The 18,660-nt window shown below is 38.8% G+C and overlaps 1 protein-coding gene across 4 annotated transcripts in view; it reads left to right on the forward strand.

The window, feature by feature from the left end:
- The first annotated feature begins 607 nt into the window (after nt 1-607).
- CBLB (Cbl proto-oncogene B) overlaps nt 608-18,660 on the forward strand; it is a 222,857-nt gene continuing 204,804 nt past the window's right edge. For 2 of the 4 annotated variants that reach the window (XR_006818015.1, XM_046002091.1), the window contains exons 1-3: nt 608-729; nt 2,134-2,315; nt 15,733-15,983. Coding sequence is in view for 3 of the 4 variants with exons in the window: in XM_046002091.1 (XP_045858047.1) it covers nt 2,148-2,315; nt 15,733-15,983 (419 nt within the window). In the remaining variant the exon portion in view is untranslated. Of the gene's footprint in view, nt 730-769; nt 858-913; nt 1,051-2,133; nt 2,316-15,732; nt 15,984-18,660 lie in introns of those variants that run through there. The other 2 variants (XM_046002092.1, XM_046002093.1) reach the window with 2 other exon arrangements.

The raw sequence follows: 18,660 nt of genomic DNA on the forward strand, positions 1-18,660 counted from the left end.
AGGTTTGTATTTCATCTCAGAAACTAGCTGGCTGATTGTTGCTCTTTTTTTGACAGCCGGCAAGAAGCTGTGCCTTAGACTTCTTTGGCTGCTGTCCTGGGTAGAAGAGTTTGGCAGCCCTAGGGAGATGAAATTCTTCAGCTTCGGACCCGCCCAGAGTACACCCTCTCAGCCACTACTCTGTTGCTATGAAACAAAGACTAGGAAGGTGAGCGAAGCAGGAAGTCCCGCCTTTGAGCCCCAGTTGGCTTTGGCTCGGGCTCCCAATGCTCACGCCCACCCGCCCACTCCCTATTGGTCAGTTCCTTAGTGCCTGGCATCCTTTCTTCCATCTCCTTTCCCTTTTCCACTCTCGTTCTTCGGTGAGTCCAGTGCCCCCATTTCCCTCCGAGTCTCTTTCTATTCGGGACGTGCCGCGAGCGGGCCTTCCTTTGGGGCCATTGTGTACTGTGGGAGACGTGGACTGGGGGGGTAGCGCGAGGAGGACGGCCGCCTCCCACCCATTGGCGCCGCCCGCTGTCGGGCAGGGCAAGGGCGCGTGGGATTGGCCTGGCGGCGCGCGGCCCCGCCCCCAGGCTCCGCCCCGCTCCTGGGTCTCTATGTGTGTGTATCCTACGGGGTGGGGTATCCAGCGAGTGGTCTCCACCTCCGGCTAGTGCTGCTGCGGCGTCCCGCGGCCTCCCCGAGAATCGGGCGGGAGGGGAGAGCGGGTGTGGATTGGTCTTGACGGTAATTGTTGCGTTTCCCCGTCTCGGTGGCCTGCGCTCTGGGTTGCTCCTTCCTCGGGAACGTGCTTATACGGCGATCACACACTCCCTACCCTGGCTACCCACGCACCCTGGGCTCGTGCGTGTAAAGTAGGACCCGCGCACACGCGTGTCTCTGGATAGCTACGGCGGGGAAAGGCCGGGAGGGAAGGGGGCGCCGGGGAGGCTTGCCGCTTCTTTCCGGCCGGGGGACCCTGGGGCAGCCAGCCGCGGGCCACGGAGGTACAGGGGACAGCCTTGGCTTCCAGCTGCTGTCGCCGCGGCCGGCACAGTTTGAAGAAGGGTATTTAAAGACCGGAACCCGGGCTGGGCCGGGAGAGGAGGCAGAGGGAGTGAAGGGAGCCGGGCGGCGGGGATTGCAGACATCCCGGGTGTGTGTGTGGTGGGGGGGTGGGGTGCGTCCGCCCGGGAGCCGAGTGCGGGGCGCCCAAGACCGACGGGGTCTGCGGGCGCTGGAGGTGCGAGGGGGTACTCTGGCCTTTCTGTGTCCACCTTCCTCCCTGAGCTGAGGTCCAGGAGTGGCAGGGGAGGGGCCTGAACGAGGAGGGAACACAGACGTCCGAAACAAAGCTTTGGACCCCCACTCCCTTTGCGTGAGACGAGAGGAAAGGAGCAAAATAAGTGAACACTCTTCTCCTTTCTGTGCCCGCGCTTGTCAGGTTCTCACCCCTCTTTTTTTTTAGTGGGTTGTTTGTTGGTTTATTTGGCTCTTAACTTGGGGCTAACTCCTTGGTTTAAGAACTGGGTGTTCGTGTGTCCATGTTCCCCTATCCGTACTTGTTGGTTTTAGCGGGGAAAATCCAAGTTCTAAGCCTTTGTTGACAACAGCTATGTCCCTTGCGCTCTTGTAGAATAATCTTTACATTTTTATAACTGGGCGAAATCTGAGAGAGTGAAAGTGAGGTTTTCAAGTGAGGCTCTCAAAATGTTTTCTGGGAGCTTTAGTTCTAGTATACATTGAATTGAGATTAAGGCAGGGATGGGGAGAACATTGTGTTCTTATCTAGTTGAAGGAAACCTTTGTAAGTTGTTTTGTTTTGGGTGTTTTTGTTGTTTTGTTTTGTTTTTTTTTTTTTTTTTGGTTATGAGTTGGGTATTAATAAAGGCTTTGCCAGGTGAAATTCGAGAAGGATACATCTTTAACTCTTAGTGCTCCAAAAGCAAATCTAAGGTTACAGTTTGTTGTGTGTACAGATTGAGAGTGCAAATTCATAGCTTTTGAGAAGTTGAACCTGGGACCCTGGATTTTGTTCTCACTGGTGGAGGATGTAGTGGGTACAAATTAACCTGTTCAGTTTTCTGCTGGGTAAACATTTTCATGACCAACTAACTTTTTTTTTTTTCCCCCTTAATCTGCCTTTCAAAGAACTAAAGTTCCAGATGGCAAATTCTATGAATGGCAGAAACCCTGGTGGTCGAGGAGGAAACCCCCGAAAAGGACGGATTTTGGGTATTATCGATGCTATTCAAGATGCAGTTGGACCTCCTAAGCAAGCAGCAGCAGATCGCAGGACTGTTGAGAAAACTTGGAAACTCATGGACAAAGTGGTAAGTTCTTTATGCTTGTGCCTGTTATTTGCCCTGGCTATGGTTTCTTCTTCTATTGTTTTATTTGTACCATCAAAGTGTTGTTACCATTAATTAATAATTATTGTTATGGCAACAGTCTTTTGATTTGGATTGACCATTTTTCCTGCATATACTCTGTGTGTTTTAAAAAGTTGGATCCAGAGCAAAGACTTGTGTGTGTGTGTGTGTGTGTGTGTTTTACCTTTTGTCCTACTCTTCAAGGTTCAAAGTTCCTCTATATGACTCAGATATGCAAAGTTTTTACTGTTGGCTGCTCTTTGTTAGTAGATGGCCATAGAATAGTTTGGAAGTATTTTGCTCTGTCTTATGTGAAGTTGTGTTACTGTTAAATAACAAACGAGTGCAAACAAGTGTTTTAAGAAAACCTTCTGAGGGACCACTCATGACAACCACAGTGCATGACGCTGAGAATATTTACTAGAGGAAGAACCAGATTAGTCCTTAAGTGGGGAAGCAGTGTTTGAGAGTTTCCATTTCCATCTGTGAGAATTCATCTTCATTAAGAAACTTTTTGTTGTTGTTAATGTAGAGTTACAGTTTCTTTCATCTATTCCATTTTGAAACAGGAAACCTTTTCGATTGCACATTGTTTATTGTGAAAGGAAAATTTATGATGGAGGTGGGGGTGCTGAGAGTATCAGAAACCTCTGTGGTTTCTGCATGTTGCTTTCAGATGAATAATAATTTTGCAAGAAGAAATCAAGCTGGATGTTAGTGCCCTGAGAAGTCTAGGCAACCTGAATATTTTACTGGAGACTACTGAGAAACTAGCTGTCAGTGTCCTCTCTTACTAAGTAGGATTATGAAATAAATATGATTAAGAGGTGGCTTGCTGCTGTGCAGAATTAATAGTTCTTGTTTTTGAAGCAGTTAGTACCATTCCCTGTATATTGGTAAATGTTTGTAGCACCATCTGGTTTCATTTCATAGATATTTGGGGCTAATTATGAATTTAGTTGATACAGGGCTCTTGATATTTTTGTGACTGAAGAAATGGAATTTTAAAAAAATATCCTTTGTAGGGATGTGCTAAAGCCTCCATGAAATCATATAGTAGCAGTTGCCTTTACTTTGGCTTATAACTGTCTATGAATATTTGCCACAAAAAGCCACTGTCAGTGTGGTGTTAGTGGCACACGAAGGTGATAAGATTTGCTTTATTTTCATTTATCCTTATGTATAGTACAGATGGATAGATGAATGATAGGCCTACAATTCTAGGTCCGGTGGTGGTAAATGCAGAGCCAGAAAATTTTGCCAGATAAATATCCTTAGTTTTAGGCTTCATTGTGACCTATTTAAGCTTCTGCCAATTTTTTCAAATTGTGATATTAAAATGCTCCAGACAGAATGATGTCATAGTGTCAGAACATTGCAACTGTGCTGGTTGAGGTCAGGTTTGGATTTTAGCATTGGATACTTAAGAATGAGGAGTATGTAGTGGGAAGAACTGCGTGTATTTAGCAGGCGCAAGTAACTGTCTTTGGTTTTCTAAAGAAAATGCGATTTAAGCTCACTTTCATTACTTAAGCCATTAGTTGGGCATAAGATAAGGAATTCTTGGTTTTTCCCTATGCCTGTTATATGAGTGGGCACCACATGGGTCAGATTCTATCAAGGAGCTGCCCCTCCCTCCCCATTCCCTTCTGCGAGAGGTCAGAATTTGTACATTTATGGTTTATGAGTGAATGTTAGCACAGCAAATAAAAAAGATTGGTATCAGGAAGAGGTGAGCTATAGTTAATATAAGAGTCATTGTTTTTCAAACATTAAAAATATATTCATAATTTTGGTTTGTAACTGCTTGTTAACATAAGTTTTATCCACTTTTAATTATTTCACCATGGGTTATGGTAAAATAGATGGTTTTTGATAGTTAAGCCTCTGCCATTGTTTATTTTACTAACTCTTTTGTGGGTTTGGGTTTAGCCTCTCTAATTGAAAAACCTGACTCATAAGGAATACTATTAATGAAAGTCTCTACTTAGTGGAATGTGGGTAAGGGTGTTGGCAAAGGTGCATTGGAATGGCTTTTCTTATTTTGTCTTCATTATTTGTCAAGAATGAAAATAATTGTGTTCATTTATGCATGCATTCATGGGCTTCATGGAGGGAAATCACATGAATCACTATGAAAGACCTCAGCGTGTTCATCACTACTCTACCACACAGTAATAAAAAGGCATCGATAATTACTAACTGAAAATATATTTTATTAAATTGTGTAATACAGAAGTGTCCCTCACATGTGTTTACCTTTTTTTTTTCTTTGTCAGTGGTGAAGGAAATGGTTCATCATCTCAACATTGTCCTGGTGATTAGATTAGGATATTTATTATGAGTCCAAATGTTAATCTTTTGACATATCACCTACTGTTCTATAAACTAACAGCAATAGCCTGAGTTTAGCTTGTGAATAACAGAAAAGAGTAACTTTCAAGTCCTACTGGTAGTTACGTGATAGGCAGGGTTAGGTGTTTAGTTGGCATGTTTTTCTTTGGGAAGCCTCTTCAACAAGGACAGATCTTAGAAGGATAAATATGAAATGAACTTTAAGTTCAGTATGTTGCAGCTACCAACTAAATCAAAGACTTATTTTACAGTGGATATGATGCAGTCCCAGACTGTAGTAGAAATTCGCAGTAAGTGTGTAGTTTTACCATTCCCTAGCATCTAGAATTTAAAACAGTCAACTGAGACTCCAGTTCCAACTAATTGTTATGTTTTCAGAGGGCAGACTTCTATATACAGTCACTGAGAGTAGGAGAGAGTCATTACTCAGTTGTGGGTTTTTTTTTGTTTTTTTTGTTTTTTTTTGTGAGATGTAAAGTATTCTGTAACCCAAAATGGTTTACTGAGAAAACTGAGTAAACTGAGTAAACTGAAACGGTTCACTGAGAAAAAGGATGGTAGCATATCCCAAAGCATCCCATTTAGACATATTTTCTGGCCTTGGCTCTATGTGTCAGTTTAAGTCAACAGCTAACCCCAAACTCTTCTGGTCTCTGGATATCTGATACAGTGACAGAGCTGTTACTAATGAATATATATCCAGGTCCAGATGTACCTGAAATATGGAATCTATTCCAAAGCTATTTGGAATCTATTCCAAAGAGATGGGTTTCTTAAACACTTAACATTTATTGAGGGCCTACTCTGTTCCTACTAAGGGCTTGTTACTAGGGATACAAAGCTAGATAAGATGTATAACTCAGCCTCTGACATGTCAAGGAACTAAGACACTGACATCACAGCCAGACATATAAATGGTAATCTATTATTTATATTATATTATTTTTATTAGGTAATTACCATGTAGTATGGACAAGGCTGTAATACAGACCTATGGGAAGTACAGTGGGGGCAAAGTGAAGAAGAACCTCCTTGTTTTTTGGCTGCTGTTCCGACAGTTGCCTTTCTGGATTCTGCTGGGCACTGCCCTTAGGAACGGCATTACTGTACTCTTGTTGGAAATGCTGAGGTGAGGGTAAGGAAATGATTGCTAATCAGTATGGGAGAAATGATAATTTATTAATGTGAGGTTCCTGAGCCTGGTTTTAATAAGCGTCTTAGCCAGGTGATGGAAAGTGGAAGGAACAGTTTTCCATCTAATAGATCCTTAAATGTACTGAGCTTACATGGATGTTCAGGAAATTAGAAAAGAATTAATTGATGCCAAAGAGCAAAGCAACTTGAGTACCTGCCTACGTTTTGTCTTGTTGTCCTTGTCATTTATTTGAAATTACATTATTGAAAGACTTTTAAAAGCATTTAAAAAGTGATGATGCCAAATAGCCTTTTCCTGCCTTTTACCCTCAGTACACTCAGTACATTTGTCAAGCCGGAGTGTAATTCATTCTCCATCTTTATACTTTTACTGCAACTATAATTTATTTTAAAAGTTGTCAATCAGAGATGCTTGGAATATATGCAGCTATTTTAACAAATAATAGTCGATATTCTTAAGATGAATTCCTTATACCTCTGAAAAATATTATATGTGGGATAAAGCATAGGTTTTGGATGCCTCTTGTTTATGTTTGTTGGGTTTGAGATATCACTGTCCTTGGGCCCTTGGAATAGGGAATATCATTTATTTGGATCATTCTTCATGTATTTCCTTTTCTTCAGTGAAGTTCCTCCATGTTAGCAGAATCATGGGCACTTTTAGACTTGGGGAGATGATAACACATTAAGTGTCTGAACAGTTTTGCTTAATACTGAGATTTTGAGCTTGTGCTTGGCTAAGTGGAGGGATCCCAAAGTTTGCTCCTTTCCCATTTTAGGGAAAACTTTTTTTTTTTAAGATTTTATTTATTTATTTGACAGACAGACAGAGATCACAAGTAGGCAGAGAGGCAGGCAGAGAGAGGAGGAAGCAGGCTCCCCGCCGAGTAGAGAGCCCGATGTGGGGCTCGATCCCAGGACCCTGGGATCATGACAGGAGCCGAAGGCAGAGGCTTTAACCCACTGAGCCACCCAGGCGCCCCTTAGGGAAAACTTTTGATAAAATAAAAGATTAAAGGAATCCTACCAAGTCACCTTGGTTTATCCTTGTGACATAGGACACGCATTTAACAAAAGCCTTAATCTGGTTAGTCATCTTTTCAACTCTCATAAAATCTTTACCATTCAGATTTTAAATCAACTCTTCTTTTCTTCAAAGCTGCTTTATACGCTATCTATTGATTTCACCATTCATTTATCAAATTCCATCTATGGAAAGATAGAGATTTGTAAACACCCATTCCATTCTATGTAGTAGAGTTTGTTCTGCATACTCTAGAATGCAATAAGGCTGTAATGGGGTATAAATAAAGTGCTGTGACGTAGGATATGGTGGGGAGGATGTGCTTGTGGGGGCTGAGGGGTTGACCAGGAATGCAGCTGGTAGAGGTGTTATCCAGCTACTCTTTCAAGGATGTTTTGGATTCCAGTGAGGTGTAGGATACAACAGGCTGAAGGAATGTGGGTAGAGGGAGATTGTTGAGAAGGTACGTTAGAGAAAGATGAAGAGGATCTCTGCTCTTTCAAGGAGTTTGGACTTTATTCGGTAGAAGAGAAGTATTATCTTTGAGCAGAGTGTGAAAAAGAGTCAAGGCTATGCTGTGGTCGATTATTCTTTTGACTCTACAAAGCATGGATTAAGAGAAAAGAAACTTTAAAGTAGGAGTAGTGATCAAGAAGAATTAAAACAGACTGGGCAAGAAATAATGAAGGGCTGAACTAGAGAATTGAGAGTTGATTTAGCAAGCGTACGTTCAAATGCGGGAGGCTTTTTTTTTTTTAAGATTTTGTTTATTTATTTGATGGAGAGAGACAGTGAGAGAGAGAACACAAGCAGTAGGGGGAGTGGGGGGGGAAGGGAGAAGCAGGCTTCATGTGGGGCTTGATCCAGGACCCTGGAAATCAGGACTAGAGCGGAAGGCAGACGCTTAACAACCGAGGCATGAAGGCGCCCCGTGGGGGGCATTTTGGAGGTAAAATTTACAGGTGCGGGTGACCCTTTAGAGATAGAGGATGAAAGAGACAGTGAAGTGAAAGTGACTCGAGGTTTTTAGCCTGAAGGCAGTGATGCTTTTAATGAGATAAGGAACATAGTAAGAAAAAGAGGAAGCTTGGGAGCTGATGCATAAGTTTGTTTTGGGCCATGTTGAGTTTGACATGCCAGAGCGAAATCCATTTTGAAATCAGAAAGTTGAATGTGCAGTTAAAGAGAGAAGTTGAAACTGAGGATGTATGTTTGGTAGATATGCCCACCAAGGTAGTATTTCAAGCTGTAGACCAGTAAGAGATTTGCAATGTAGAGTAGAAGATGAGAGTCAGAGAAAAAGTCAGGGATTGGCATTTTGTCTGTGTATGGGGTTGTAGTTATAATTAGATGGCAGTGAAGGAGAGAGGATCTTGCAAAAAACAGCGATGAGAGAGGTAGGAAAAGAATTAGGGCAGATTGATTTCTTGGGTAGAGACAGCTTCAATTAAGGAGATAGTTTCCAATTCTGAGGAAACCAAAATTCAAGTCCAAGTGGAGAAACCAAGCAGGATGAAAATTTAAGAAGTTGCTGAATTTCATGAAGAGAGGCCAATCGTTGACCTTTCAGAATAGTTTCATTTACGTGATGGGGGTAGATTAAAAAGAATGTGTGGGTAACTTAACAGTTGTTCTCTAAGTGACAACTGGTGAAAAGGAAGAAAGTTCTGAGAGATAGCTTGAGGGTTTGAGCAGAGCATAACTTTGTGTGTGCGTGGTGCTATAGGAGAGGTTCATAGATTGAGGAGAGGTATGTAGATAGGGAGTGATTTAAAATGTAGAGGTAGAATAAGTAATTAATAAAGTGTCATCCTAGATTACAGTGTGGGAGGAAAAGGCTGAGTACAAGTAGAAGAGTAAACCTTGGTAGATAACTAATTGCTACGTGTATAAGCGGGAAGTAAGAAAATCTACAGAGTTTTGAGAGAATTTGTCAGTTTTATATTGGGTTGTAAGGAAGTGATTTAAGGAATAACATTTGTAATGTTCAAACCATGTCTTAAAATTGTATATTGTAGAATAAACAATATACATTTTAATCAGTCTTCTAGCAGTTAAGTGGGCAAATAAGTAAAACATGGAGATGGAAGTAAGTTCTTATCCTGTATATTAAGCTCATTTTAGAAACATGCCTTGATTTAAATGATGTCAGGATACTATTTTTATCTACTCTGCTTAGACATGTGGGGAAGTTGTTTTTTTGTTGTCATTGCTTTTGTTATTGTTTAGTATTTTTTAATTGCTGATATTTTCCTAGTAATGAAAGAAGCATTTTGAAAATAACTGATCAAATTTTTAGCACTTTAACATACAAATATTTAAATAATTGTTAAGCTCACTCATTATCTTCCAATAGCAATAACAAAAATAGTTATTAAGCTAAATGTTCTGCCTGTTCAGAAACTCCATCAGCTGCGTACTGCTGATGTATTAATTCCATATTAGGAGTACCAACCTGGGCTTATTACCATTTGCTACTTTCCTGCACAAAACACTCCAGACTTTTACAGAGCTGCAGGTAGTATGAAGAATTTCAGGAGCTGAAAGAACTCTTAGTGATCCGCAGCAGAGCAGTCAGTGCCCTTGGTCTGATTCTCATATGTTGGCAAAATCTGCAGTTTACCATGATGTGGTATCATATAAAATACAGAAGGAAAAGATGTACTAAGAAGTACTGAGTACCAGCTGTGTGCTACGTACCGTGCAGATCACTTTACATTTCCTCTTTTGAGAATCATAACATCCTGAGTTTTCTGGAAGAAAAAACTGGCCCAGTGTTGGAAAACTAAAAATGGTAGCACCAAATTCTAGGTTTGATTGATTCTAGCGTCTGTGTTCATAGTATGAAGATTCAAGCACACCATTCCATGGAATAATATGATTTTTCCTCTTCCCATGAGAAGGAAATCAAAAATCTCTTTACCCCCTAATATTTGATATGATCAAATTCTTCTTGAAACTTTGTACTCACTTACAAAGGTTTATTCACTATAGGTATGGTTTTCCTATTTGTAGTATTCTCTTCTGAGAAGTTCTTTGTTCCTTTCCTCCTGCTATACCTTCTTTCTGCCATCAAGTATTTATTTTGCATCTACTGTATGCAAAATTCTACACTAGGTGAAGGAAACAGACAAGTAAGAGATACGTCTCCACTTTTAAGGAAGACCAGTTTTCATTTGGAAGGAAGATAGTGAACAAATGAACACACAATTGATATGAACACACAATTGAAAATTGATATTTTAATTACAGCTAGTCAGTTATTTAATGACGCTTATATTTAAAGAAAGCTTCATTGAAAACCATAAATAATTTGGTAGTTGGCCCAAATCCTACCTTAATTAAGATACCAGATTCATGGGGCGCCTTGGTGGCTCAGTGGGTTAAAGCCTCTGCCTTTGGCTCCGGTCCTGATCCCAGGGTCCTGGGATCGAGCCCTACATCGGGCTCTGTGCTCCGCAGGGAGCCTGCTTATTCCTCTCTCTCTGCCTGCCTCTCTGCCTAGTTGTGATTTCTCTCTGTCAAATAAATAAAATATTTAAAAAAAAAAAGATACCAGATTCATAACCAATTTTATATGCTAACCTTGTTTTGCCCAATTAATATTTTATGTAGAAAGAATTTTATATTATTTTTATACTCTTTACATTTTATACTGTATACGTGTATATACTTTTATGTACTTAAGATGATTTGCTAAATTAAGGTGGGAAGAATTCAAAGAACTCACGGATGCTTTTTATCATAATAATATCCTTTGTGTAATTGCAATAAGGAACCTCTTAAAACATTTACATGAAGAGAACAGGCAAGGGATTCTTTCAAGTTTTTCATACTGTTGTTAAAAATGGGGTATTTCACTTCGTGGGTACATTGCTTGATTTAATATAACTGCATCGTCCATGAGATGAGGTGTGCTTTATAGTGCTTTATAATGAAAGTCTGTTACAGTCTAGGCACAATTCCTTACTGTTGAAGTTTCCATTTGCTTCAGTAGAATTTCTTTCATACATTTCAGGGGCTGGGGTGAACCTAAGAAATATGTTAGCTGACCTAATACCTCTTTGTTAACTTTTGACTGGAAGTTTCAATTAAGGCACAGTGGGGAAAATCCTTAAATACAGGAGTGTTCCAAGAATAATTAATGGCTTTGAAAATTGTTACAGCACTCACAAATCCTGTGTTTATATTTGTGCCTTTGCTTTGATATAGTCAAATATATATTTAATGTATGTGAATATACAGTATATATAGTATATGTATAGATTAGGCACATATTTTTATGTGTGTGAAATGGTAAAGACTTATATAGAGAGGCCCCTTTGAAGGTCTCTAAATAAATTTAAACAAATACAACAGGCAATTGCATAGTGTTAAGGAGAGAGTGCCTGACTTTCAACTCTAGACAGTAGGGTTTTGAGCAGTAAACTCAGCCATGTTCCATGTCTTTGTTTTAGTATTGTTCCATCAAAATGACCTCCTCAAAAGGAGGGTATTGGTCATTGTGATTTCCAAGGTTCTCTTTAGCTCTAAAATCCTTTGACTCAATGACTATAATGGAATTTGTAGCCTAATTCAGTACTAAGTGTTTTGCCTTTTAGTTCAAGAATGAAGAGTAACACTGCTAATGAACCAATCCTTTCATGCACTAGTTGATGCCCTAAAAAGTTTGTTATTGTATAGTATGACTCGAGATTTGTTCTTTTTAAAGCATTTCGGTGTTAGGAACCACTTGCATTCTAGGGAGCAACTTAGATATTTCTAGAAGACATCTAAGTCTTTTGAATCTGAACTCGAACCTTGTGGTGAGCTTGATTTTTCTCCTTAACATACTGTTTTTAGAAAAGCAATTTTTCTTTCTCTGGCTTTCGCAGTTCCTTGCACATAGCAGGCACTCAATAAATATTTATTGAATTGAATTTGACCTGCTTAGAAATCAGTCCTGGTGTAGAGTTACTCGTTTTTGGCAGGAGCTGTCATAAATCACAGAGTTTAATACTAATCCAACTGATGAACTCCACAATCAGCAGCATATCATAGTTCACCTTGTATGTTACACTCTCCCGAAGGCAGGTTAAGAAAACTGTGTGGCCTATAGGAGCCCTGATGAATGGAATCTAGCCCATTTTAAATCTGCCTGTGCCACTCACCTGCAGGCTCCCTATGCCTTCACCTCTTAGAATGACTGCATTGACTCCTTTCTTTCTGCTTTACTTTCTGGTGCCTCACAAGCCTTTGCCTACCCTTTTGCCTGGAATATTCCTTTTGCAAATGTAGGTGTGCCTTTTTTGATACTCACGGCAAGTTATGAGTGAGCTGCTGTTTTTCTCCTCCAGCACTTTGTACTCTCCTCCATTAAAGCCCTTAATGTGTCCTGTAATCCTATTTTAAGCCATCCGTCTTTTTCACTGGAAAACTCCTTGAGGACAGGTCTGTGATTTATTTCATTCTGAATTCCCTAGGGCCTGAAACAATGCCTGACACATAAACGTTTATAGAATTAACAAATGGGTCCTGAAGTTCATGGAAATTTGCAAATGATGTAAAAATAAAAATGTAAATGAGGTTAGCCAGGGATCATTAATTATATGCCTAATTCTAATTAAGTTGCGATATAGTTAGAAAGAAGATCAGCCTGAGATTCAGAAGATGCAGACTCTTGTGTTAGATTAATGATTTTTTAATAGTCCCTTAATCTTTGTAGTTCTTCATTTCTTTATCTGAAAATGAATGAATTGGACAGGATCTTTCCAAAGATCCCTTAGAGCAAGAATTACATTGCTCCTAAGTTAATTATAGAGAAGTAGGCCTCTTCTGCTAGACTCCTTGAGGCAGGAAGTATGTTCTAGTCATCTATAATTTCCTGGCAGTAAGCTCAGTACCTGGTATATAGTAGTTATGCAAACAATTGTACCAAATAAAGCAATAAATGTCCAGGTAGAATTACAATTTAAATAAAGCAAATGAGAAAAAGGTCACGTAGAGAATAGTAAATTAAAAATCTGTAACATTTAAAATAATCTGTTAAAGAACATTTACTTGGAATGTCTGAAGAAAATACCTGAGAGAATTTTTTTTATCAGTTAAATGTTCACCAGTAGATGAAATTAATTTGAAATTGCCTAGTCTCCTAACTCCAAGTTAATAATTTATCAATCTGTGACATGCTGTACCAAGTTTTATGTTGCTGAGATTAAACTATGCCTGCTGTAGGATGTGGCTGGCGATATTTTTGAAATTTGTATATACTTGTGATACTATCTTACAGTTTTAAGAATTGAAAAACTGTATCTTGTTTGGATTTGTCAAATCATTGACATATTTGAGACTTCATCAGTCTTTAGGGCAGAATGAGCTTCTTTGATTATATCAAAGTCCCAAAAGTAGAAAGAAGGTAAAAAGCTTTATTAACCCCTTTAACTATACTTTTCTCATGATTTGGTGTTATTTAATTAATTATATGGCATCTTCCCTATTAAATACTCTTATATTTAATCTTTGCTTGTGCCTTTGGATTATTGATTTGAACTCTAGTATATTCAATCATGAAAATAAGACAGTAATATAATAATATGATTTATGTGTGTGTATATGTGTGTGTGTGCATGCATGTGCGCACGTGTGTGTATGTACTGAAGTATTCTGGGGAATCAACTAAGCCATCCATTTGTCACATCTGTACTATATGCTAGATACTTCTACATTGTATACAATAGCAAGGTGGAAGATATAATGCCCTCTGTTAATGTGTGAAATGGTTGTCTTAACTTAAGGGTTGTTGCTTGATAGTTTGAATCAGATTTTTTTTCCCACACACACAAAAAAAGCATATGGTTATTTCTTAAAGCAAGTGTGTTAGTAAGTGTGAATACTTTTTTCATTTGTTGTTTCCTGGATTTCTTGTGTTTGTGGTTCTTGAAATTATTACTGTTCAACTGTTTTCTATTTGGCCCAGGCCCTTCTGTGAACACTCAGGGGAGAACCCATGTTTTGTTGAACTTGAAATTTGGAGGGGTCCTTTTAAAGAAAAATAATAACAAAAGTACAAATACAAAATTGGGTATGAAGGTGAATTTTTTAGACTGATAAATAAGACACAAGTTATAAATCTTTAAACATTGATAAATCTGCAAACATCAGAGAAATGATCTTGACTCTGTACACTTTATCTTCCATTGCCCTGTATGTTTCCAGTCCTGGGTACCTCTGGACACATGTAAATGACCAAATCTGACTTGGATCTTCCTGCTTCTATGCTGTGTGCTGCTCCACGGGCCTTGAAGTCTTCCTGAATCCATTCTCTTACTGCGTTTGCTGGCAACAATTTAGCTAGCTCCAGAAGTGACTGGGCATCTTACATACCTTCTACCAAAGCCACACTCAGTGTATTATTTCCAACTCATATTCCCATCAGCCAGATTTGAAAAACACCCACAGCAGGAGGTTAAGTGTGATGAAAGGGAAGTCCTACTGGAAAAAGTCAGAAACCTTAACCAATTGTGTTTAGAATATCTTGCTCTTGAAAGGGTTACAAAGGATACATGATGAAGGCCTCAGAAGAGAACTAACTAGCTCTTTTTTTTTTTTTTTCATTTTATTTATTTTTTCAGTGTAACAGTATTCATTCTTTTTGCACAACACCCAGTGCTCCATGCAAAACGTGCCCTCCCCATTACCCACCACCTGTTCCCCCAACCTCCCACCCCTGACCCTTCAAAACCCTCAGGTTGCCCCAACCTCCCACCCCTGACCCTTCAAAACCCTCAGGTTGTTTTTCAGAGTACATAGTCTCTTATGGTTCGCCTCCCCTCCCCAATGTCCATAGCCCGCTCCCCCTCTCCCAATCCCACCTCCCCCCAGCAACCCCCAGTTTGTTTTGTGAGATTAAGAGTCATTTATGGTTTGTCTCCCTCCCAATCCCATCTTGTTTCATTTACTCTTCTCCTATCCCCCGCGGGGGGAACTAACTAGCTCTTAGAGGGACCGTCAAGCCTGTGCTTCACGGGCTTCTCAGGAAAGCTGCCTTTGTGCATGAGCGTGCACCCTTACACTCTGGACGCTTCTGTGCAGTATCTAATGGTTTCATTTAAAAATCGTGTGATTGGTTGGTTCCCTAAACCCTGGTTGGAGGGGTAGGAACAAGATGGGTTAACTTACTTTTTGCAGAAGTTACTCTTAGTTATGCAGGCAGCCCTACATGCCCCAGTGGTTGGGTGGCACCTGATGGAATGACTGAACCGTTAGGTACCACATGTTTATAGGCACGAGATATAATGTGGGGAGGTGAAAGAGACTTGTTTGGGCCTGACACCCATTTACTACTTAATAACTCAGTTATTAAAATTGCACCTCTTTGTTTTATTCTCCTCAGGGTTCAGGAACAAAATACCAAAACGTTAATTAAAATCCATGAAAGAAGGTTAGCTGGGAGTTCAGTGTAGTAAGATAATATCTAAATGTGAGACATTGGTTGCCAGCAGAAGAGGCCCATTTCCTAATTTTTACTTTAAAAAAAAAGAGACTATTAGTGTACAACACTTAGCACACTGGAGTTCTATGAAGCCGTGAACAACGGGGTATTGTAGGCGAGAGAATGAAAACTTTAGAGGAGGCAAGTAAAGGTGTGTCATAGAAAAAAATGAACAGGAGGAGAAGAAAATTGGATTTAATTGTATCCAGAGGGATGCAGATATTTACCAATTGTTTGTAGATTGGAGAGAGTAGTTTTAATTGAAAATTTATATTGTGGAAAATGAAATAGTAGTTTGATATATTTCTTAACTTTTCTGTGAAAGAAATTATTGTGGTTCCTATAAAAATGTTTTATTTTTGTCTCTTTTTTAGGTCAGACTGTGCCAAAATCCCAAGCTTCAGTTGAAAAATAGCCCACCATATATACTTGACATTTTACCTGATACATATCAGCATTTGCGACTTATATTGAGTAAATATGATGACAACCAGAAACTTGCCCAACTCAGTGAGAATGAATATTTTAAAATCTACATTGATAGTCTAATGAAAAAGTCAAAGCGGGCAATAAGACTCTTTAAAGAAGGCAAGGAGCGGATGTATGAAGAACAGTCACAGGACAGGTAAGACTGTTTCAGCTTTTATTGTTTTTAATGGTAAGCTCATAATTTCCATGGCTTTTGGCTTCACAGCATAAATGTCACCATATCTTTGTTTCAGAAGAAATACTGCATTTGTATACTTGCTTTTCACGTTTCTTAGACCTTGTAGTTTTACTTTTTTGTGATAATAAAAAAATTTTTTTTTAAATTTTTTTGTGATAATAGCTACTTCTTGAGGCCCTGGTTTTTCTTAAACTTTCATTTTTAGAGTGGTTTTAGGTTTACAGGAAACTTACTCCAAAGTGCAAAGTTCCCATCTACCACCGTGTTATTAGTATCTTGCATGGTGTGATATGTTGATAAACCAATATTGATATGGTATTATTAACTAAAGCTCAGAGTTTATGTTAGCAGTCACTCTTTCTGTGGGTTTTAACAAAATATATGATGTCATGTATCTACCATTACAGTATCATATAGAATAATTTCACTGCCCTAGAAATACCCTGTGCTCTTGCCTGTTCATTGCCCCTCTACTCCCCCACCCCCATCCCACAACTTCTGAATCCCTGGAAACCATTTATCTTTTTACTCTCTTTATAGTTTTTCCTTTTTTAGAGTGTCATAGAGTTGAAATCATATAATATGTAACTTTTTCAGACTGGCTTCTTTCCCTTAACAGTATGTGTTTAAGGTTCCCCCTTGTCTTTTTGTAGCTTGATACCTCATTTCTTTTTATCACTGAATAATACTCCATTGCATGGAGGTACCGTGGTTTGTTGATCCATTCATCTGTTGAACGATATCATGGTTGCTTCCAATTTTTGAAAGTTATATATAAAGCTGCTATAAATATTCATATGCAGGTTTTTATGTGCACATAAGCTCTCAGTTCATTTGAGTAACTACCCAGGAGGAGGACTGCTGGTCTTATGATAAGCCCATGTTTTAGCTTTGTAAGAAACTCCCTACTGTTTTCCAAACTGGCTATACTGTTTTGCATTCTCACCAGCGATGAATGAGAATTCCTGTTGCTCTCCATGCACCAGTGTTTGGTATTGGTGGGACTGTCTTTAAGACGCAGTCTTGACTGGATATGTGCATGTCATAGATGTGGGTGGGAGATGACACTTGATTCTCATGGTTTGACTGTTAAGTGAGAAACTGAACAGGAATGGCAAAGACTGGAGGGTTATCATCTGAATCTTCACTTTCCAGCCAGGATTCCAGACTTAGAGACTCCCCTTTAAAGTCTGTTGTCTGGCTATTTCAATGTTACATCTCATGACCTATCTTAAATCAAATGAAGAAAAGTAGTTTTCCATTTCTGGGATATTTTAAGTTTATCTAGAATATTCACTGATAGTGATAGTATATTTAGATTTCTACCTTTGAAAACAAATATTAATTAAAATTCATAATATCTTAATATAGGTTAGCTGGATTTTAGTTTAAGACACTTAATCTTTCCGGATTTTAGTTTCTTTACATGTAGGATAACCTCCAAGAAACTGCTAATCTTTCTTTCAGGTCGGAAAAACTAGCCTCATGTAGTCTGATAAAACGTGGGGTTGTATAACAGCAAATTCAGTTATCTAGGTGTATAGACTCTGAACTTGTCTGTAAATAACAGCCAAACAAATACCCAGAGTGAGTAAAACCATGAAAATCAAACATAGAAAAACCCTTTGCCAGATGTAAAATGGCATAAATGTTTGCTTATTTATAATTTGTTCTCTAAATTAGTTATAAATGCTATAATCATAAATGTCTACCCAATTATAACTAGAGGCACCTCATTTAATATACTTGGGTCACAGTGTACACATCTTGAAGGTGGTGAATCTTTCAGTTACCTTTTAGTTTTAAAGCTCTTAGATTCTCCAGGACTGCCAAGAGGAATGTGAATCACCGCATGGATCAGAAGCAAAGTAGAGAAATATCATAGTGATTATTTCTTCTTACAGTTCTTTCAAGAATGACCCAGGTTATGGGGAAGCCAGCTGTTTATGTTTGAAACTATATTTTTACTTTGTAGTTCTACCAGTGATTTGATAAAATCAAGTTGTTTTATGACTGTATTTATACTTCTTATTCAGATTTAGTGGCCCTGAAATTCTTCATGAACCAGCAAAAAAAATCCATTTAATTTCACTTATTAGGACATCAGGTTAGTGAGAAGGCATTTAGTTTCTCAGTTCAGGAATTTGATTGGATACAGTATTTTCATTGGATGTAGTCATATATGATGTGATAAGCTTGTGCCCCACTTTAATGACTTCTTTAGAAACCTAAAACATTTTCTAACCCAGTTGATGTAATTACCATTCATATATTTTGATATTTTTGGCTTTTTATGTGGGAGCATATCATGAGGGAATCTCTATAAATGTTGGTTGCTTGTGGTAGATTCCCACAGATGATGATAGATTGCATAATGCTGATCGATCACTTTGAGCTGACTCTATAAATTCTGTGTTTTACGTGTCCAAGCAAATTTTGTCACTCTCCTAAATTCAACTGTAAGACAAAGTTTATTAGTTTCTGTGCTGGTATAGCATATTCCTAAATGAATTTTACCATCATCCATGTTCATTTTCTGATAGTGTTCTGTGACCAGCTGTTTTTATGTGGAATTTATATTTGATACATGTTTAATCAGAATTCATAATAATGGACCATTCTTGCTATACCATAA

Source organism: Meles meles, chromosome 4 (genome assembly GCF_922984935.1).
Source record: "Meles meles chromosome 4, mMelMel3.1 paternal haplotype, whole genome shotgun sequence".
Taxonomy (NCBI): domain Eukaryota; kingdom Metazoa; phylum Chordata; class Mammalia; order Carnivora; family Mustelidae; genus Meles; species Meles meles.